General features: G+C 34.7%; 2 protein-coding genes across 4 annotated transcripts in view; one reads left to right on the forward strand and one right to left on the reverse strand.

Moving 5' to 3' along the window:
- LOC124543541 (monocarboxylate transporter 2-like) overlaps window positions 1-19,360 on the forward strand; it is a 157,724-nt gene extending 138,364 nt beyond the window's left edge. For all 3 annotated transcript variants that reach the window (XM_047121768.1, XM_047121770.1, XM_047121769.1), the window contains 8 exons: window positions 13,019-13,178; window positions 13,672-13,979; window positions 14,361-14,582; window positions 14,818-14,955; window positions 15,585-15,711; window positions 16,928-17,022; window positions 17,781-18,001; window positions 18,962-19,360. In XM_047121768.1, coding sequence (XP_046977724.1) covers window positions 13,019-13,178; window positions 13,672-13,979; window positions 14,361-14,582; window positions 14,818-14,955; window positions 15,585-15,711; window positions 16,928-17,022; window positions 17,781-18,001; window positions 18,962-19,207 — 1,517 coding nt within the window. In that variant the 3' untranslated portion in view covers window positions 19,208-19,360. The remainder of the gene's footprint in view (window positions 1-13,018; window positions 13,179-13,671; window positions 13,980-14,360; window positions 14,583-14,817; window positions 14,956-15,584; window positions 15,712-16,927; window positions 17,023-17,780; window positions 18,002-18,961) is intronic.
- Window positions 19,361-19,925: 565 nt separating this feature from the next.
- Window positions 19,926-20,593, reverse strand: LOC124543726. Its single transcript, XM_047122001.1, has one exon. It carries the CDS (start codon window positions 20,591-20,593, stop codon window positions 20,045-20,047), a length of 549 nt encoding a protein of 182 aa, XP_046977957.1. The 3' UTR covers window positions 19,926-20,044.
- Between the last annotated feature and the right edge of the window lie 10 nt (window positions 20,594-20,603).

A 20,603-nucleotide genomic window follows, 5' to 3' on the forward strand; every position in this document is an offset into this window, starting at 1 on the left:
TTTAAATAGAAACACTGACGAAAAACAACGAATTGACGGTGGGACATAATATAATTTATTTCATAAAATTAAAACCTAAAAACATTATAGGCTCAAATCGCGAAAACATTGCGATGTATAGGTTGATATAATTTTGCTAAATTTTCGCGTGTTGGCATATCGAGAGTAGCACCCCCACACGCTTGCACGTTCAGTGTGCAAAAATAAAACATTATATGTATATTACAAAGTTTGATTAAAAACTAACTATTTAAATAATAAATAAATAAATAAATAGGAGACAACATCACATACATTACTCTGATCCCAATGTAAGTAGCTGATGCACTTGTGTTATGGAAATCAGAAGTAACGACGGTACCACAAACACCCAGACCCAAGACAACATAGAAAACTAACGGTAATCTTCATCGACTCGGCCAGGAATCGAACCCGGGACCTCAGAGTGGCGTACCCATGAAAACCGGTGTACACACCAATCGACCATGGAGGTCGTCAAATTTTATTCATCAAGATTTTTAATATTTAGAAACAAAAAAATGGTAACCAGCTATATTTATTCACCAACAGAAAGATACCTATAATATATTCGTACTACCTGAATTTGCATTACATTATTTAAATATTTCATTTACACAACTTACCAAAACTTTAATAAAAAAAAAAATATATAATATAGTTAAAACATAATAATTTGAAACATGTCACATAAACATACAAATATATCTGTTCGTGGAAATCCAAATATAAACAATTGGTTTAATCTGCAGTGTAGTGACGGCTCAATTTATTTCATCACTTGCATTACTCCGACACCCGTTTAAGAACATCAAAGGTAGCCGTAATTGGCACTGAGGGTAAATTAGTGTAATTCAATAAACCGCACGCTCGAGCCGGATATATAAATTGAATATTGAAACAGACACACTTGGAAGACTTTATCATCTGAAATAACATCTTTAGAACTGTAGATTATGTGCCAAATAAAGGCCAAAGGTTAAATCGAATTCGATACACAAATTCAAATTCAAATATTTATTATGATGCATGATACATACATCAAAGAAGCCCTGTGGGGCACAGCACTAGGAATCATTGCATCTTAGGGGTCAGTGACTTCCCAATCATTGCTTACATTTGTTAGACTTATTAAGTTAATACGTACAACTAATGTTGATGAATGAATTAATCAAGGAATTTTCAGTATTGTATGCAAGAACCACAAAAATAATATTATTTACTCTGAATTAATTTCGGTAATCAATAATTGAATACGTTTATTATACGTATTAAATTTGACAGGTATTTCCTACGTCCTATAATGAAAGACCCAAGATTCTAAACGGAATCCAAATCTAGTCTTTTAGTCACGACTTATTACGAAACCATAAACATATATTATAACTTTTAGGTTAAATACTAATCTACTATGAATAATTAATGTTGTTTTTATCATGATAATATGACATCACAGTAAAAATTTCTAAAGTTATCAGTGTTTCTTTACTTAATTGTCCATGTATTATATCCAAACAGCTTCCTCTCGAATTACTCTATCTATTAAAAAAACGCATCCAAACCCGTTCCGTAATTTTTAAGGTGTGAGGATACATAGGGACAGACAGCGATACGGGACTTTGTTTTATACTTTAAATAAATAAATATAAATATATATGAGACAACATCACATACATTACTCTGATCCTAATGTAAGTAGCTGAAACTTGTGTTATGGAAATCAGAAGTAACGACGGTACCACATACACCCAGACCCAAGACAACATAGAAAAGTAATGGTAATCTACATCGACTCGGCCGGGAAACGAACCCGGGACCTCAGAGTGGCGTACCCATGAAAACCGGTGTACACACCACTCGACCATAGAGGTCGTCAAATAACTATGTAAGGATAAGGATAATAGCAAACATATTACAATTGTACTAGAAAAGCGTATTGTTTAAAAATCAAACCTTAAAACGTTCCTGAAAATACGAAACTACCAATATAGAAAACGATAATACAAAGCAAGGAGTAGATAGAATCGAGAGAATGCAACATCGTGTGATCCTATTCGCATTCTACCGCCATCGAATGGCGCCGCAAAAATAACGCTGTGTGTTGCATAAATGCACGCGCTAAGCTGACTATCTTCAAGGATAACGTCGTAGCGACCGGCAGAAATTGTATTTGCATTTAAATTGAGACTACGGTTTGCACTGAATGCAATTTGATTGACTCCCGCGGTCGATACCATCGACGATCTAAATCAAAGTACCGAAAGCATCAATGTAATTAGGAACTGTTTGGATACAGTTAAAGCAGCAGTGGATGCTTGTTATTTTGTTGTTGCTAATTCTTAGTTCTTTTGAATCAAGATCAAGACAGATTACGATGACATATGAATGTCACTAAAACCGTAATATATTGTTAACTCTTATCAGTAAAGTCATTACTATCACCCTTAAGTAAGCAAGCGCCTTCAAATTGATACATTTATTTTTATCTGAGACCTCAAATATATTATGTCATTGGTAGGGTTTTACACGAGCTCGTCTGGATATCACAAACTCACCACATATTCTACTGCTAAACAGTATTGTAACGTTTCGATTTGAAGAGCGATTGTGCTCGGTGGATAGTTTCAAAGTTGGAAGCGCAGTGGCGGTGTAAGGAAGGTCAGTGCAAGCCCGTCTGTGTAGGTACAACTCACTCATCAGTTATTCTACCGCCAAATAATAGTACTCAGTATTGTTGTGTTCCGGTTTGAAGGGTGAGTGAGCCAGTGTAACTACAGGCACAAGGGACATAACATCTTAGTTCCCAAGATTGGTGGCGCGTTGACGATGTAAGGAATAGTTAATATTTCTTACAGCTTCATTGTCTATGGGTGATGGTGACCATATAACATCAGGTGGCCCATATGCTCGTCCGCCAACCTATACCATAAAATAAAAAGTAAATATAGCGTAAAACGCGATATCGCGTACATTAAAAGCAGCTACCAACGATTCAGAGCAATACGGAGGAGACATTATGTAAAGCCGCAATTTTATCCAATGTAATGCAATACGGTCAAAGAAACTTACTGCTTTTATTTTACTACTTTATAATTCAACGAATGGAATTGGAGATCCAAAGGACTTATTTCCTGATACATTAATAGCCTTTATAAATCTCAATCTAAATATATGACATACATTAAGCGTACATATTCATTAAAATACATTAAATATGCTTTAAAATAATATAATAAGTGTCTTATATATTAATAAAGTAAGCCGATTTCTGTCCCAGTGATTACGGGATGATAACTTCATATAATAAATAACATAAAGAAAAACCGACCCCAAACAAAGCACTATTTTAAAACAAATGAATATGCACTAAAAAGTAATGAAAATAATTGCGTATTCAACATATTTTTTAGAGTGCTCCTCAGTAAAATGAAATGAAAAATATTAGACTACTTAAAAGTCGATTTACGATTGTATATCCTTTATGGGTGAATTTCCCAGGAACAAAAATTACGTGGCATCAATGAAATCGGTACTATAAAACATGGTTATAATGTTCTAACATTTTCTGGTTAGGTGATATAGTAATCTATGTGTAGCACTAAATATGAAGTTAAATAGGATTAATAGAAGCTCCAAAAAACAAGTTACACCTCGAAATCTTTCATTGCCGTGTTTGTCCACACATTACCTCGATGTGTATTATACGTCATTGAGAAAAATCTATTGGTTATTTATATTAAAACCAAGTTTTAATTGATACGTGAACAGTTAAAGTATTGTTACGGAATACATTTATTCATATATTTAAACAATACAAAGATTGTTTAGTAAAAATACATTTGTCCTAGAACTACCTTTCATCGCCGTTTCCTAAATATATTTAAGAATATTGTTTTATCTAAGGACTTGCGTCCCCCACACCTGTGCGCTAAACGTTGCATGATAGTTTCGCTCGGTGCTCCACGTGGAAGCACGTGCATACGTGCCTACGTTTTCGCGCCATAAAGGTAAGTATTCGATTTTTATGTTACTGGACATTTTTTCTATCATCGCCGTGGATAGACCTAACTTCTATTTGAATAAGTTTGTCCTCTTGATTAGGCATTCGATAGAATGCCATTTGTTTTATGTTTATTTGTGACGTGTTAATTACTCTGAATAATTAATAGATTTTTGGCTACTTGATGTTTTTGCCTTGATTTTCATCGCCGTGCTCTCATTGCCATGGTTTCCGTGGCCAAAATTTGCTTTGGCAATGAAAAAAAGACACGGTGATGAAACGAAATTTCATTGCCATGCCTTTTAAAACAATTTAGTTTCATTGCCATGAGCAGTTGTTTCATTTCCATGACTTATGTTTTCATCGCCACGGTATAATTAAGGAAAGAAACAATCTGTAGTGTACATTCAACTACAAAAATATATCTCCACGTTAACCTTACGAAATTATATACATTTGGACACAATAGACACTCAAACATACGCACACACAATCGCGCACACACTCACATACTAAACCGAAACTATCGGAAGAGGAGAGAAAGGAAAGAAGAAGATTGGCCAAACAAAAGCGACGTGAAAAATTAAGAAGCGACCCTGTTTTACGAGAGGAGTATTTAAAAAAAGAAGATGAATAGGCTATTTTGATTTGTGATGTGCAAAAATATATCTTTGTGATCTAAGTTAATATTAAAGTATAGATAATAATAATGAGACGAGTAAATTTGAAAGGCTGCTATTCCTGTTAACAGTGCTATACTGTTAGTGTTAATTAGATGTAAGTGTTAATTAGAAAGGCTGATTGTATTCTCTAATAAGATTTTTTTATTGGAAAACGATGAACATACCAAGTTCACACCCTTTTGTATGGTTTATCTTTCTTGCTACACTACACATATCTATCATATCTAAAAACGAACTGTAGACAAAGGGTGTAATCTTGTTGAATCCAATACTGTAAGTCTGTATTAAATATAAGATTTAATAGAGAAAAGGTAAAAAATATTATGTTGATAATAAGGCTGTGATTAGGTAGGCCCTACGATTTGTCCAGACTTGATTTAATCATAATAAATAATAATTTATTCGCGAATTGTAAAATTATGTTGTCTTAAGTATATATTGTTAGCAATACCTATTGCATACTTTAGAAAAGTTTATTTTTATTTGTTAATTTCTGTTCTGTTAATTTTTGTGTGAAAGAACTTAAAATAAATGATTGTGTTGCTTTGATTCTATTAAAATTTTGTTTAATTTTACTCCTATGCAAGAAGATTATTGAGAAGAGGGTAAAAAAAGTGCATGTGTATGTATGCCTTTCCCTCTCAGAGACATGGATGTGTTCATCCCAGGTAAGTATTAAATACATATAAGAATATCATGTGTTATTGGATTTTTTCATTACCGTGGATTGATTCTGTCATTCCCGTGGCACAGTTCTTTCATTGCCGTGGACACATGTTTCATTGCCGTGCATCCATGTTTCATCGCCGCGGCACGAAATTTTTAATCTTGTATATCTAGTTAGTTTTTTAAGCTATCTGCTAGATATTAAGCAAGAGTACATATATTATCAAAAACTTGAATAAACACTATTTTTTCTTGTTCTAAAGTTGAAGAATAAAAAATCCACGGAAATGAAGATTTTATTGGACCTGTTGAAATTCACCCTTATAATAAATAAGAATCATCAAAATTGGTTGACACAATTTTGAATTATTCACCAATTTATCGCGCACATTCATAATGCAAATTTAAGACATATCGTTTTCAAAGGGATGCCATCATCAGATAAGGATAAAATTAAAATGGGACCTCACGGGAAACACTACCTTTCAAACAAAAAAAAAATATCAAAATCGGTCCACTCAGTGAAAAGTTCTGAGGTAACAAACATAAAAAATAAAAAAAATACAGACGAATTGATAACCTCCTCCTTTTTGAAGTCGGTTGAAAAGTCTTCTAAGTCTCATTTTGAAAAGCTTCAGCCATATGTATAACATATAAAAGATTCTAGGTTGCAATTTACAAAATTATTACGATTTAAAAATTAATTAATTTTAGATAGAGACAAAAGTTACTGGCTGATTATTCAACTGATTCGTTGATTTTAATTAACAAATATAAATACAATTGAACACAAAAATATAATAGATTCTTAATTTTTACGATTTAACAAATAATTAATTTTAGAGAAAGGAAAAAAGTTACTGGCCGGTTAGAGAACGGGTGTTTTAAAAAAAAGTAACTTTAACAGAAGTATTTGTAAATTGACAATAAAAAAATAAATAAAAGAGGTTTTATATATTTGAACTCAAATGTGAGTGACTGGCACTTTACAATGAAATTAAAATAAAACAAAACATATCACAGGTTTTAAATTTCTTATAATAATCTTTTGAACAAACGCGAATATTCGCAAGTGACCCACTAGTTCATATTATCAATCGGAATAACATTTCGTTTCTTGATTGCGACAAAAATATATGACACAATTATTTTTTACTGTAATAATAAGGTTAGGTCGAACGTGACGGCAATAAATAAGCTGTTTGCGAATATAATAAGTATAATACTCAACGTAGATGTCCAAATGAATATAAAAACCATTAATTCAAGAGGTCTTATACAAGCATTTTAGAATCGTAATACCTGTTTAAGTTATTACAGAATATCACCGATTTCAATGACTGGCTTCTTGGTTTAGTAAATTAAATATAATATATTATTACAAAACTATATATAATATATTATATGTTTATATGCAATTGTATTTATTTGTTAATAAAATACATACATATATAAGTGATTTAAGTAATTTATTTTTTTTTTTATTGTTCATTAGTTTTCCATGTTGTCTTGGGTCTGGGTGTTCGTGGTACCGTCGTTACTTCTGATTTTCCAAAACACGAGTGCTTTAGCAACTTACATTGAAATCAGAGTACTGTATGTGATGTTGTCCAATATTTATAATTTATACCACTGATTGACTTATCCCGATATCTCACAAACTTTAGATATAATTGATTGTAATTTACTATACTATATCTTTAAATAGTATAAAACAAAGTCACTTTTTCTTTCCCTATGTCCCTTTGTACGCTTAAATCTTTAAAACTACGCAACGGATTTTAATGTGGTTTTTTTTTAATAGATAGGGTGCTTCGAGAGGAAATTTTTCATATATAATAATAATAATAATAATACATAGACAAAAACAAAATTGATTCTCGCTTTCCTGTCTATGCTTAAATCTTTAAAACTATGGAACAGATTTTGATGAGGTTTTTTTTAATAGATAGTGTGATTCAAGGGGAAAGTATGCAATGGATAGGATGCTTCGAGAGGAAAGTTTTTATACATAATACATGAACAATATAGTAAACGGATAATTTTAGAAGTTTGCAATGTGATGTAAATAAACAAATTATGTAGTATGTTTAGTATCAGCATTGCACCCGTGCGAAGCCGGGGCGAGTCACTAGTTACTATATATACTTGAATATACTCCTTTCGTAATGTAGACTTTCAATAAGAAAGATAGTTCTGGATTTCAAATTCAAAGGGAGAAAGAGGGAAATGTAACTCTGTATGAATTTTACCCGTACGAAGTCGGGAACAAGTTACCTAGTTATGAAACTACAACTTACTACTGTAAGTTACATCGAGGAGTACTTGGAGTTGAGTTTCAAACTCAGTTGTTACTGGTTTTTTATTAAATCACATAGTCATTGTGCACAACGAATACTACGTAGTTTTTTCTATTGCAGGTATATACAAAATATATTTAAATTAATGCAATATGTTATAGTAATTATGTCTCGACTTTGCAGAGACGGGGTATCGATATGAATAAGTAAAATCCATGTTAATATATTGAAGATAATAATAATAATATATACATCCATTTCACCCAAGAAGGAAATAACTGAATATCGTACAAAATCTAAATAACTTAGATACATTAATAATGTATTTACTTACCTACATGCAAGTACACAAATAAGTACTTATACATAATATATGTACTTTATCACATGACTTTTCTGAAAATAGAGGGCGGAAGGCAGATCCATAGTATTTTAATAAAGAAACAGGAATATGGGATACAAGTAATTTGCAGAATAATTTTGGGAAATATATTTACTATGCACATCAAAACTAAAAACCTTCTAATTCAATGAATAGATAACATTTGAAAATTGGCTCAAAATTGATATCATTTTCGGACACAAATATAAGTCTTCCCAACAACTCAATACTGCTGCATACAGACGTTCGAATCGAATTTATTGTGCATATCACTTAGAACGCCCTTTGTACGATAAGCGACCGTATCCTGGAAGATTCCCCTGTAGTTCTCACGTGCTGTCAGACGCTCTAACTTTATTACTTCCACTGTTTCACTGAACTAGATTCAGTGGCGGCATATTTATGATGCTGTTCTCTTTGTTTTATAGTATTCTATATAGATAAGAGCTTTCTACGAAAATTGCATATCACATTTAAAATAACTATGTACAGAATTCTGTGTACTACATATTACAAATGTAGGTAATACATAATTATTTGCTCTTAAAAATATATTTACATTTATAGTTAATAGCACAAATGGTATTATTAAAATAAGATAAGTAGATCTATACTGTAAGAATTAATTCGAAACTCACCGTAAAATATGACAAACTTCAAAATTGATCTACAAGATTTTAAAATAATTATTATAATATTCAAAGAATAAACCCGTCAAAATAAAGAATCTCCGAACAAACAAGTGAAATAGATCAGTTTTTACCGAATAGCCTTGCAGCTGATCCTGAAGAAAGATTAGTTAAAAAACTATATGAATATGTTCAATACTAATTGCTTTGTGCGAATTACTATATATATAACTAGCAAACCCGGCGAACTCCGTTTCGCCACCAGATGGCTTTGTTTTTCATAACATTTCGTTTGGGTATTAAAAGATGAAGAAAATATTTTTTGTTTTATAAGGAAAAATTTTTGAAAAGGAAACATTTTATTATATTTCACAACAGTAATGAATTCATTTCGATTACAAAAATTTCGCCGAAGATCCTTCAATGTAAAGTTAAGTGCTTCAAGTGATTTCTTATGTGCCATTGTGCACTCATCCCAAACAATGAGCTTGCATTGCATCAACAATTTTCCCATTGCACTGGATCGGGAAATATTGCATGTTGGAGTAACAATTGTGTTTAAATTGAGTGGCGACTTTAACCTACACACATTACTTTGCCAGCCACCCTAAAATACTTAATCAGTGGGTCATATGTGTGTGCGTAAAACGTCACGAATTTATAATTTTTCTTTTTCAATAAATGGGCTATCTAACGTAGCAAGCTTTTCGTAACAACCTCTTAGAATAATGCAATTTTTTATTATATTTTTTATATGGTATTTTATATATTTTTTATTATCATTGGCGCTGTAAAAAATATTAACCGCCGATGTGTCACCAAACGTAAGAACTAAGATATTACGAGTCTGTAGTTATATCGGCTCAGTCGCCCTTCAAACCGAAACATAACAATACTGAGTATTGTTTAGCGGCCATCAGATGAGTTATGAGTCAAACTAGTTAATATATATATGATTACTAGTAATCGCCCGCGTCTTCGCTCGCGTTGGCGTTAGTTGTCATATCTTTTTTTAGAGTTCAATTTTGCTTAATACTACAATAAACAACAAACAACAGCCTGTAAATTCCCACTGCTGGGCCTCCTCTCCCTTTGAGAAGAAGGTTTGGAACATATTCCACCACGCTGCTCCAATGCGGGTTGGTGAAATGCTCATGTGGCAGAATTTCTATGAAATTTGTCACATGCAGGTTTCCTCACGATGTTTTCCTTCACCGCTGAGCACAAGATGAATCATAAAGACAAATTAAGCACATGAAACAGCGGTGCCTGCCTGGGTTTGAACCCGCAATCATTGGTTAAGATGCACGCGTTCTAACCACTGGGCCACCTCGACTCTTCCTTAATACTAAATTTCATCAAATTAGGTTGTTTGGTCGTGAAAGAGCGACGCAGAGCCAGACAGACGGACAGAGTTACTTTCCTTTCGGAGACTTCTTCGTGAGGATAGTAGTAAGGATAGAGTCCTGCATTATTAATTGTAGAACATGCTATGTGTGCTGTGCTCTATTATAGAGAGTTTCTCGGATTCGCTTATTAATACTTCCTTTAGACTCTATTACAAAATGTATTTTTTATAATTTAGCTCTTGAACTGTTTCTGTTTCTAAATTTTATTTTAAATTTGTGTTAAGTATGTCAGTTTAGTAAGTAAGTTTTTTTTAATTGGTCTTTATTTTTAGTTAATTTTGTGAGAATTTTAAAGAGCGACCTTTAGTACGAATTCGTTCATGTTCGAATACGAATGTCCGCCAGCGTCCTTTCTGGTGATTTTATTTCGATTGAATTGAAATAATTTCCTTCTTTTTATACATTTTTGAAAAGCTAAGAAAACGGTTATTTTTTTAAAATAATCTGCAGGCCAAGTTCCATAATGATTTTTTTAGTCTTTGAGGCATTTTTGAGGAAAAAAAATTGAGATAGATTCGTTTTCCGTCTCGCATTTTTAAATTTAGACCAATAATTATTGTTTAAATATTGATAAATATCCAGTGTTTAATCGTTTTTATAAAACAAAAGAAAAAAATAGATTTTAATTGATACTTCTTTTTTTAATTTTTGAAGTTGCATTTTTGACAAATTTTGAAAATAGATAAAAAAGTGATAACTCAAAAACGGTTCACTTTTGGATGATGCATATGGGGGTTAAAATTATTGCAAATAGTCACCCCTATCACCCCTCCTAACGGATATACGTCGAGTTACCAATAACACTGTATTTCACAAAGTACGGCAATGGAAATCATTCTATTTACAAATATATCCTTTAATATTATTGTTACATTAGTAATAGTGACGCTCGAGCTCACAATATATCTTAGTGTGCGTGAGATGACTAAAGTAAGAATGTAAACAGCCAAATAATAATTAATTTATATTTTTTATTCATGCCGATAGATCAACGAGCGTGTATCCGAAAAAAAACGCGGCTGCGTTTTAATAAATTTATTCCAATCTTATATTTTATCTTATTTAGATTTTATTATAACATCAGAAACCATTATTGTATGTACCATGGTGAAAATGTACCACATCTGGGCTAAGGCCTCTAACTTTGAGGAGATTTGGAGCTAATACAACTGTTAGATTCCAAATTCAATTTATGTAGAAGATTAATTATAAAAACAAATTAAGCCGTTAAAGTTTCAATTAGCTATCATTGGTCTACTTTTAGCCGCATCGGCTTTTTTTACACTACATTACAATTACACAGGTCTGCGAAAAAAAAAAAATTGTCAGCTGCAGGAGAAATTTTTACTGAATTATATGTTTTAAAGTGCGCTGATTCCAAAAATGACGGCTATTTTTTTCTATCACATAAGAATTTTTTGCAAATTCAAATACAAAAAAATGTTTAAAGGACTCTTTTATTCAAAATTTTCAAATAATAAGTATTTATTTTAAAAGCTAACGATACATTAATTTAATACATATACTTATTCATGTTCTTTATTAAACCTCTTCTTCTTTTGCTTGATACTTTGATGAGTCCTTTTCCTATTTTCATCTTCAGTTTCTCGCTTAAACAGCCAACAGTAGTCAGCAAGCATAGTGACATCCCAGCGCCCTTATTACCTTCTCTCGATATCCGGACATCCTGGTGAAATCGCTCCCCCTGCTCTTCACTGTAAGCTTTTCCCAGGTTTTCAGGAAAATAGTCTATGTGAGAGTATAAAAAATGGACCTTCAAGCTCATCTTGCAGCCTTGAGCTTCGTATTCTGCTAGCATCCGTTGCACAATGGTTTTATAGTTAGGATCCTTAGTATTTTCCAAAAACTTTCGCACTACGTCCTTGAACGACACCCAAGCTTCTTTTTCCTTCTCATTCATAGTTTTCACAAATGAAGCTTCCGTTAAAAGTTTTCTTATGTCGTGGCCGGTGAAAACTCCCTCTTTCAACTTTGCGTCTGACAGCTTCGGGAATTTTGTACATATATATTTGAAACAGTCTCCATCCTTTTGCAGCGATTTTACAAATTGTTTCATCAACCCTAATTTGATATGGAGAGGGGGCAACAAAACCTTTTCTGGTGGTACCAAGGTAGTGTTTATAACATTTTTCTCTCCAGGTTTAAAGTTTCTCGGGAAGGCCTATCACTTTTTTTCCAGTGCTGTTCTCTCTGGCTCTAGTATCCCACAAGCACAAGAAGCATGGGTATTTAATATAGCCTGCCTGCTGACCCAAAAGCATTGTCAGTATTTTGAAGTCCCAACAAATCATCCTTCTTCGTCAAAAGTTAAATCTGAGCTTGATTCACCCGGAGCCGGCAATGTAGCTTCGTCCTCCAACTCACTGGCGTATTCATCCAAACTGGAAGGTGGCTGCGGGATAGATATCTCGGAGCTATGGAGCACTGGACGTATAGCTGACGTCAACATTAGGATAAATTATGTTTCTTTTGTTTTTTGAATTGAATCCCCTTATGTAAACTGAGCAGAAGTAGCAGTCTGTGGTGTGATTTTTCTGCTCACGCCTCATCATAGGAATTCCAAATCGAAAAGATTTTTTCTTAGCGATATACGTCATTAGACTTGTCTCAACATGTTAAAACATTTCTAATCACGCCAACAGCTCAGGTGCTTCTTCTCAATTATCAAATAAAAATCATATATGTTTATTACCAATGAACAAATAAACTGCAATATACATAAAAACTTATGTGATATAATAATTTGAATATTTTTTCTGTTTTTGGGAGGCTAAAATCTGTAAGAAAATGTAAAAAAATCCTATGCAGTTTTTTGGTCGCAGACCTGTTTTATTGGTTAAATTCCGTCATTCTTTTTACTTTTTTTAAATGTCATAGTTTAAGTATAAATTATTCTTATAATAATTTCAGGAACCGTCGTCGGTGTAGGCGTTGGTTTGACTCGAGACTGCTCCACGTTAATGGTGGCTCAATACTTCAAAAGGAGACGAGAGCTCGTAGAGATTTTCATTGTAAGTGGCAGCGGTCTCGGCATAGCTGTCATGTCGACTTTCATCAAAAGTGCTATCAGGTAAAAAATTACAATCTCCGAATTTACCTATAATATACTGCAAAACAAACCATTATATCTACGATTACCTGTTTCCACCTATAAAGTTATCGATATTTGTCCGTATTAATATAGTGATTATAACTACAAAGTTCTCTGACAGAGACCTCAACCATTGCCTTCTGGCGTACTGTTAAATGTAATTGATACTAATCAAAGATAACAATATTTAGAAAGTTAAGGGTGCCTTGGATCTTAATCATTAATCGAATGGAATACACGCAGGGCCGAATTCACCGTCGATGTTGACGCGGTATCGGTGCCCTTAATCGGAGCAATGCATGTCTCGAGACCCATTTTCCCTTTTATATCTTATTCTATTTTATATTTAATATGAAAAATGAGCACAGGAAAACTTACTGATACTAGGTAGTTTTGAAGCCGCATCCTTCACTAAAAATACACGTAATCCAGACCCAGTTTCGACTGTTATTAACACCAGAACTTATTTCAGAGCTATCGGTTGGCGATTGGGTCTACAAGCGGTTACAGGAGTCGTCTTTGTCACATTCATACTCGGAACATTTTACCGCTCCGCCTCACTGTACCACCCTCAACGACGTGCCATATTACATCTTAAGAACCAAAACAAAATCAAACGGAAAATGAAGGATAGAAATAAAACGGACGACAGGCAGCCGTTTTTCGATTTTTCCACTCTACGGTCTAAAACTGTCAGAATCTTACTAATGTCGACTGGAATATCAGCGTTTGGGATCAACACACCGATATTTTATCTCGCTTATCACGCCGAAGAAGAAGGTTAGTAATTAAGTCTTTTATTTTATCTGTCAGCTGTATTCATCCTTTTTGGTTATAGTTATTTATTTATTTTATGGCATAGGGGACGAGCATGTGGCCACCTGATAGTTAGTGGTCATCACCGCTCCTAGACAATGGCGCTGTAAGAAATATTAGCCATTGCTTACATTACCAATGCGCCACCATCCTTGGGAACTATTTTATGGCCGTTGTGCCTGTAGACACACTGGCTCACTCACCCTTGAAACCGGAACACAACAATACTGAGTACAGTTGACTGGCGGCAAAATATATGATGAGTTGATGGTACCCAGACAGGCACAAAGCCCTACGACCAAGTAAACGTAAAATAAGATTATATTTTTTAATATATACTTTTAGGATTAGGCGACACAGCGGAGCTACTTCAAGCATATCTCGGTTTAGCATGGGCTGTTGGGTGTGCGGCGTTTGGTCTGCTAGTGCGACAAAATTCAGCCGAGTGCCGTATAGCGAGACAGTACCTCACCCAAGCCGCAGTGTTTGTGTGTGCGTTGGCCACTATGGCGCTGACGGCTGTTGAAGGCTCGTATAGAGGATATGTGATGTTTGCTTGGGTTTACGGTCAGTTTATTTTCCTTTATTCTGAATTTTTATTTTATTTTCATATATTAATTACATTTTTAATATACTCAAACTCAAATAACTTTATTCAATGTAGAAGCATTACACTTTTTTATTGCTGGTCAAATTAAACACTACTACCGGAAAAAGGAGCACCCAGACCTGAGAAGAACTGGCGAAATAAACTCAGCGGGTCTTTTTTTGTCAAATAAAATAAAATTGTATAAACACGCAGGTATATTTTGCGGCGGGTATCACTATTCACTGAAAATGTATACTTACGAACGAGTGCGTTCCCGAAACTTCGCGCGCACGTGGGGCTTCGTGCAATGCTCGCAGGCCGTGCCCATCGCTATTGGGGTGCCACTATCAGGTATGACCATTACTTACACTGACTTCAAAAATCTAGCATGTTGATAGTTAAATATAAAGCGGAAACTCAAATCAATTTATTAAACCAATTCGATTTTCAAATTTCCTTTATATTACCTTATAAGTAAAAATTCAACACCCTTCATATTAAAAACGAGAGAAATGACAATCAGTGATACTTAAATTGTGATTATGTATAAGATTTGCTTTTTTTTTGTTTTTATTTAGTATATCCTATACAAATTTCGACGACCTCCGTGGTCGAGCGGTGCGTACACCGGTTTTCATGGGTACGCCACTCTGAGGTCCCGGGTTCGATTCCCGGCCGAGTCAATGTAGATTACCATTAGTTTTCTATGTTGTCTTGGGTCTGGGTGTTTGTGGTACCGTCGTTACTTCTGATTTCCATAACACAAGTGCTTCAGCTACTTACATTGGGATCAGAGTAATGTATGTGATGTTGTCTCATATTTATTATTATTAATTACACGCTACCTTTTGTACGTAGATGATTTTATGAAAATACGCAAATCTTACTACCTACTATACTACATACTATACGTCCAAAAACGTCTTTAGCATTTATGTAATGATGATCGTAATGATAACGTGTGATCTTTGTTTAACCAGGGTACATAAATGTGGGTTGCGGCGGCAAAGCTGGCTACTACTTCAGCTCAACCTGCTCGCTGATCGGTTCGCTGTCGCTCTTCTGCATCGACCTGCATCGTCGCAGCGTCGCTAACAAACACACCAAGTACGTCGTCCTCGTACTACATCCAGAACTTATATCAACAAACAACAACAACAACAGCCTGTAAATTCCCACTGCCGGGCTAAAGGCGTCCTCTCCCTTTTGAGGAGAAGGTTTGGAACATATTCCACCACGCTGTTCCAATGCTGGCTGGTGGAATACACATGTGGCAGAATTTCTATGAAATTTGTCACATGCAGGTTTCCTCACGATGTTTTCCTTCACCGCTGAGCACGAGATGAATTATAAAGACAAATTAAGCACATATATATAGTGGTGCTTGCCTGGGTTTGAACCCGCAATCATCGGTTAAGATGCACGCGTTCTAACCACTGGGCCATCTCGACTCGAACTTATATCATTTAATTATTATTAATAATACAGGCGAATAAATGATGCCCCTGGTGATAAATAATAAGAATAACAAGTTAACACTTTAGGGTTTCCTCGCTATTTTCCTTCACTGCAAAATACAAGATTGACAATATAGACTGTCAAGTATAAGTTGGCGTTCCTGTGGCAGCGCCTGCTACACCTTTGTTTTGCCACTTTTTTGTTTATTTTACCAATATCTCCCTAGAAAATAATTCTCTACGCCTCATTTTTAATAGATTTTGGGTAAGTTTTCTTAATAAGGGTAAATAAAACAAATAAGATATAAATGAACAAAAAAAATTTGTACATGTTTTTGCCACACGCCAACTTACACTTGACGCGCTATATATACAAATGACAACATAAATTTATGACATGTAATTTTAGTGTTGTTTGGGTTTGAACCCCCAAACTGTTGAGACCACTGAACTGTCTGGACTTTTTAAACATTTTAGTATATATACCCTTTTTTGTGGAATAGGTTGGCGGACGAGCATATGGGCCACCTGATGGTAAATGGTCACCATCACCCATAGACAATGACGCTGTGAGAAATATTAACTATTCCTTACATCGTCAATGCGCCACCAATCTTGGGAACTAAGATGCTATGTCCCTTGTGCCTGTATTTGCTTACATTACCAATGTGCCACCAACCTTGGGAACTAAGATGCTATGTCCCTTGTGCCTGTATTTACACTGGTTCACTCACCCTTCAAACCAGAACACAACAATACTGTTTACTGTTGTGAAGCGGTAGAATATCTGATGAGTGGGTGGTATCTACCCAGGCGGGCTTGCACGAAGCCCTACAACCAAGTGAATGATTATATTATTTCGTCAGAGAAAATGGCGGTACGGTTGGATGCGAGTCGACAGCGACGTCGCGCAATCGGGATCGCGAGCCTCGCACCGCCGCCGGAGCTGCTACTGCCTTAGGTAACACAAACACTTCAACAACAACAACAACAACAACAGCCTGTAAATTCCCACTGCCGGGCTAAAGGCCTCCTCTTCCTTAGAGGAGAAGGTCTGGAACATATTCCACCACGATGTTCCAATGCGGGTTGGTGGAATACACATGTAGCAGAATTTCTATGAAATTTGTTACATGCAGGTTTCCTCACGATGTTTTCCTTGAATTATAAAGACGAATTAAGCACATGATTCAGCGGTGCTTGCCTAGGTTTGAACCCGTAATCATCGGTTAAGATGCGCGCGTTCTAACCCAGTGGTTATTTACGCTTTTTATGGTTTTGTAGAGTCGAGATGGCCCAGTGGCCATCTCGACTCTACAACTCTACAAAACACTTCATTCATACATAATTATTTTGCTTTGATTATTATTATGTAATAAATAAAGGAAATAAATATTTCATTCTTAATTATGTGTTCCATTTATATACAAAAAATATTTAAACTTTATTATACATGTGATTTATGGATGTAGTTTCAATCATCAAAAATCACCTATAACTTTAGCACACTAATGATATAAATTATACTTTTAAATATTATTATTTTTTACAATTTCTATATACCTATTACATAACATTCCCCTATTTATTTAAAATAAGACATCTAAATAACAAAGACCATATCACCCAAAATATATCAACTACACAAATTTCACAAATGAAAGTTTCTACTGTAAAGATTAGGATACTAAAATTCTAAAATAACCCATGTGTATAAAGTTCTAGGAGCAGAATTAGTAGCACCAGGCAGAGCTGGCCGAGATCTATTACTAGACAGCATCGGCCCGGGCAGCCTTGGATCCCCCCCTCCGAACCTCCCTCCAGAACTGACGTGCATCAGCGAAGAAGGAGGATTAGACTTAGATTTAGATCTAGACATACCGGAACACCTCCTAGAGGAATTGGATTGTGGGGGAGATTGTATTACTAGTTGTAATAAGGTAATCAAACATATTTAAACATGTTTATATATATATAAGTAAAGTAAAAATAAAAGTAAAGTAAAGTAACAGCCTGTAAATTTCCCACTGCTGAGATAAGGCCTCCTCTTCCATTAAGGAGAGGGTTTGGAACATATTCCACCACGCTGTTCCAATGCAGGTTGTTGGAATGCACATGTGGCAGAATTTCGATGAAATTAGACACATGCAGTTTTCCTCACGATGTTTTCCTTCACCGCCGAGCACGAGATGAATTATAAACACAAATTTAGCACATATATATAGCGGTGCTTGCCTGGGTTTGAACTCGCAATCGTCGGTTAAGATGCACGCGTTCTAACCACTGGGCCATCTCAGCTCATATATATAAGTAAGATTTATTTTTTGGTCAATTACTTTTTGAAGTCAGGTCGTCTCTATAGTGTACTAGTCTTCGATGGTAGCTTTGCTCGCGTTTTAAAGTGTTAGTTGTCATGTGTCAGACAAAAAGTAGGCTATTTTCTTTCTTGGAGTTTGAGTTCGCTTCATTGCAAAATTCAACAAATTCGGTCCAGCGGTTTGGTCGTGAAAGAGCGACAGACAGACAGACATGGTTCCTTTCACATTTATAATATTAATATAGATAGTCACACTGGCTTTTCCTATCACTACAAGAATCAAAAATCCTTTTCCCTCTCTGAACTGTAATACAAAAATATAAAGGGTCGAAGATTTGTATTAGAATAATAATAAAATAAATAAATAGGGATACTGAGAGTCGGTAGCCCATCCTGGAAGTAGGCTGCGCAAAATCCTACCACAGATACCATATTACGCTTTTTTTTACTCATATGGGTACAGCAAAATTCTTGTTCAGAACCGAGTGGACATTTCTGACGCAAACGCAATCAAAAATATCTAACATATTTTTAATGTTATTAAAGGAACCAAACCATGTATTATATATTTACAATCTTACAGGTGGAGAATTACTTGATGCTGAGTGAATACGAGAACAATCTAATCGCAGAGATTCCTAACTTGAACGAACGGCGAGGACGGCGGTGGTCCATCGTCGTCGCCAACTCGAACTCCCCACAACCATCCACCAATCAGGAGAACCAGAACAACTCACCCGACCATCACAGAAATTCAATCAAATGGAAGAAAAAGTGCCATAACACAAACAACAGACTGATAACAGTGATCAATGAAGCGTCGTTATAAACCACTAGTGAAATAAAGTTGAGACAATAAATAGAAAATAATTCGTTTAGTGTACCAATGACCTATTTAACCTCATAATTTATTTCTTGTGTGTGTATAGTAGCCTCATTTGTGTAACGTTCGGTATTATTTATTAAATTATTATGAAGAATCTTTGACTTTCCTTTTAAAACGAGAACAGTTTAATAGAACATATTCGGGGTTCAACATATTATGTTTTTGTTATTTTTCCCAATATTTCAACAGAGTTGCGGCCATTGGGACGAGACCACGACACTGTACAATTGAATTTCGCACAATCATGTATACCTATGTGTCTAATATTCCATAGAAACTTTTATAGATATGACAATTGGTAATTGCACACAGACAAGAACCCACTATCGGATTTTACTTGTCTCTAGATAGAATAAAACAAAGTAGCTTGCCGCCTTAGATCTCCCGAACTATGCAGCGGATTTAAAGTTTCCATCAATAAAGTGATTCAAGAGAAACGGTCTGAAAACATGTGTTTTTTTCTTTTATGTGATCGTTTTTCTAGACTTGAAGACCTTATGGTACTCATATCAAGCTCATTGCTATAAAGTCTATTATGAGCACGAGAGATCTAACTCAGTTAATAGTGAAATGATCGCAGTCGCATTTAGAAAATGAAATATTTAACATTCATTTTATGCAAAACATATATAAAAACGTAAATATAAAAAATGAAACAACGTTTAAAAGAGGGTAGTTAAATATATTATTGACATTTGTATGATAATAAAAATAATAGTAATCATTCTTATAACTAGCGAATACAATACCGCACAAAAATATTATCGGAACACAATTATCCTATAACCTCTGGGGAGTAACAATGTCTTCTAAGAATTGGGCAAAACAGCGCATCGCTTGCAGCAGAGCCGCTAGGAGTATCGAGAGAGAGAGACTCACCAACTTCTGACTCTCAGATTTAACGATTTCGTTGTTCGTAACAGGAACTAAACTTCGGTTCGAATCTATATTAAGAATGCTTGAATTATCACAATCGATGCTATAAACATTTGTACCAACAACAGACTCACGCCTCCTTGAATCATAAACATCGTTAACGTCACACGATACATTTATCACGATGAAATCCGAATCGACTAAGTTATCTTCGCCGTCCACTTCATCGGACTCGTCGAGGCGAGACCTGAACGAGCCCTGAGAGTTGATGACGTTATTATTATTAACATTTGAACAACTTGGAATCTCATTCCATAGCACAGCACAACGATTATTATTGGTTAGGCACTTTGTTACTACATTATCCGCTACGTTTGATCTTAAACTATCACTAACATTTCTATTACTATTATAAACGTATCTCATCGAATCGTCGTTTTCACCCGACGACATACCACTATCG

Source organism: Vanessa cardui, chromosome 3 (assembly GCF_905220365.1).
Source record: "Vanessa cardui chromosome 3, ilVanCard2.1, whole genome shotgun sequence".
Lineage (NCBI taxonomy): Eukaryota > Metazoa > Arthropoda > Insecta > Lepidoptera > Nymphalidae > Vanessa > Vanessa cardui.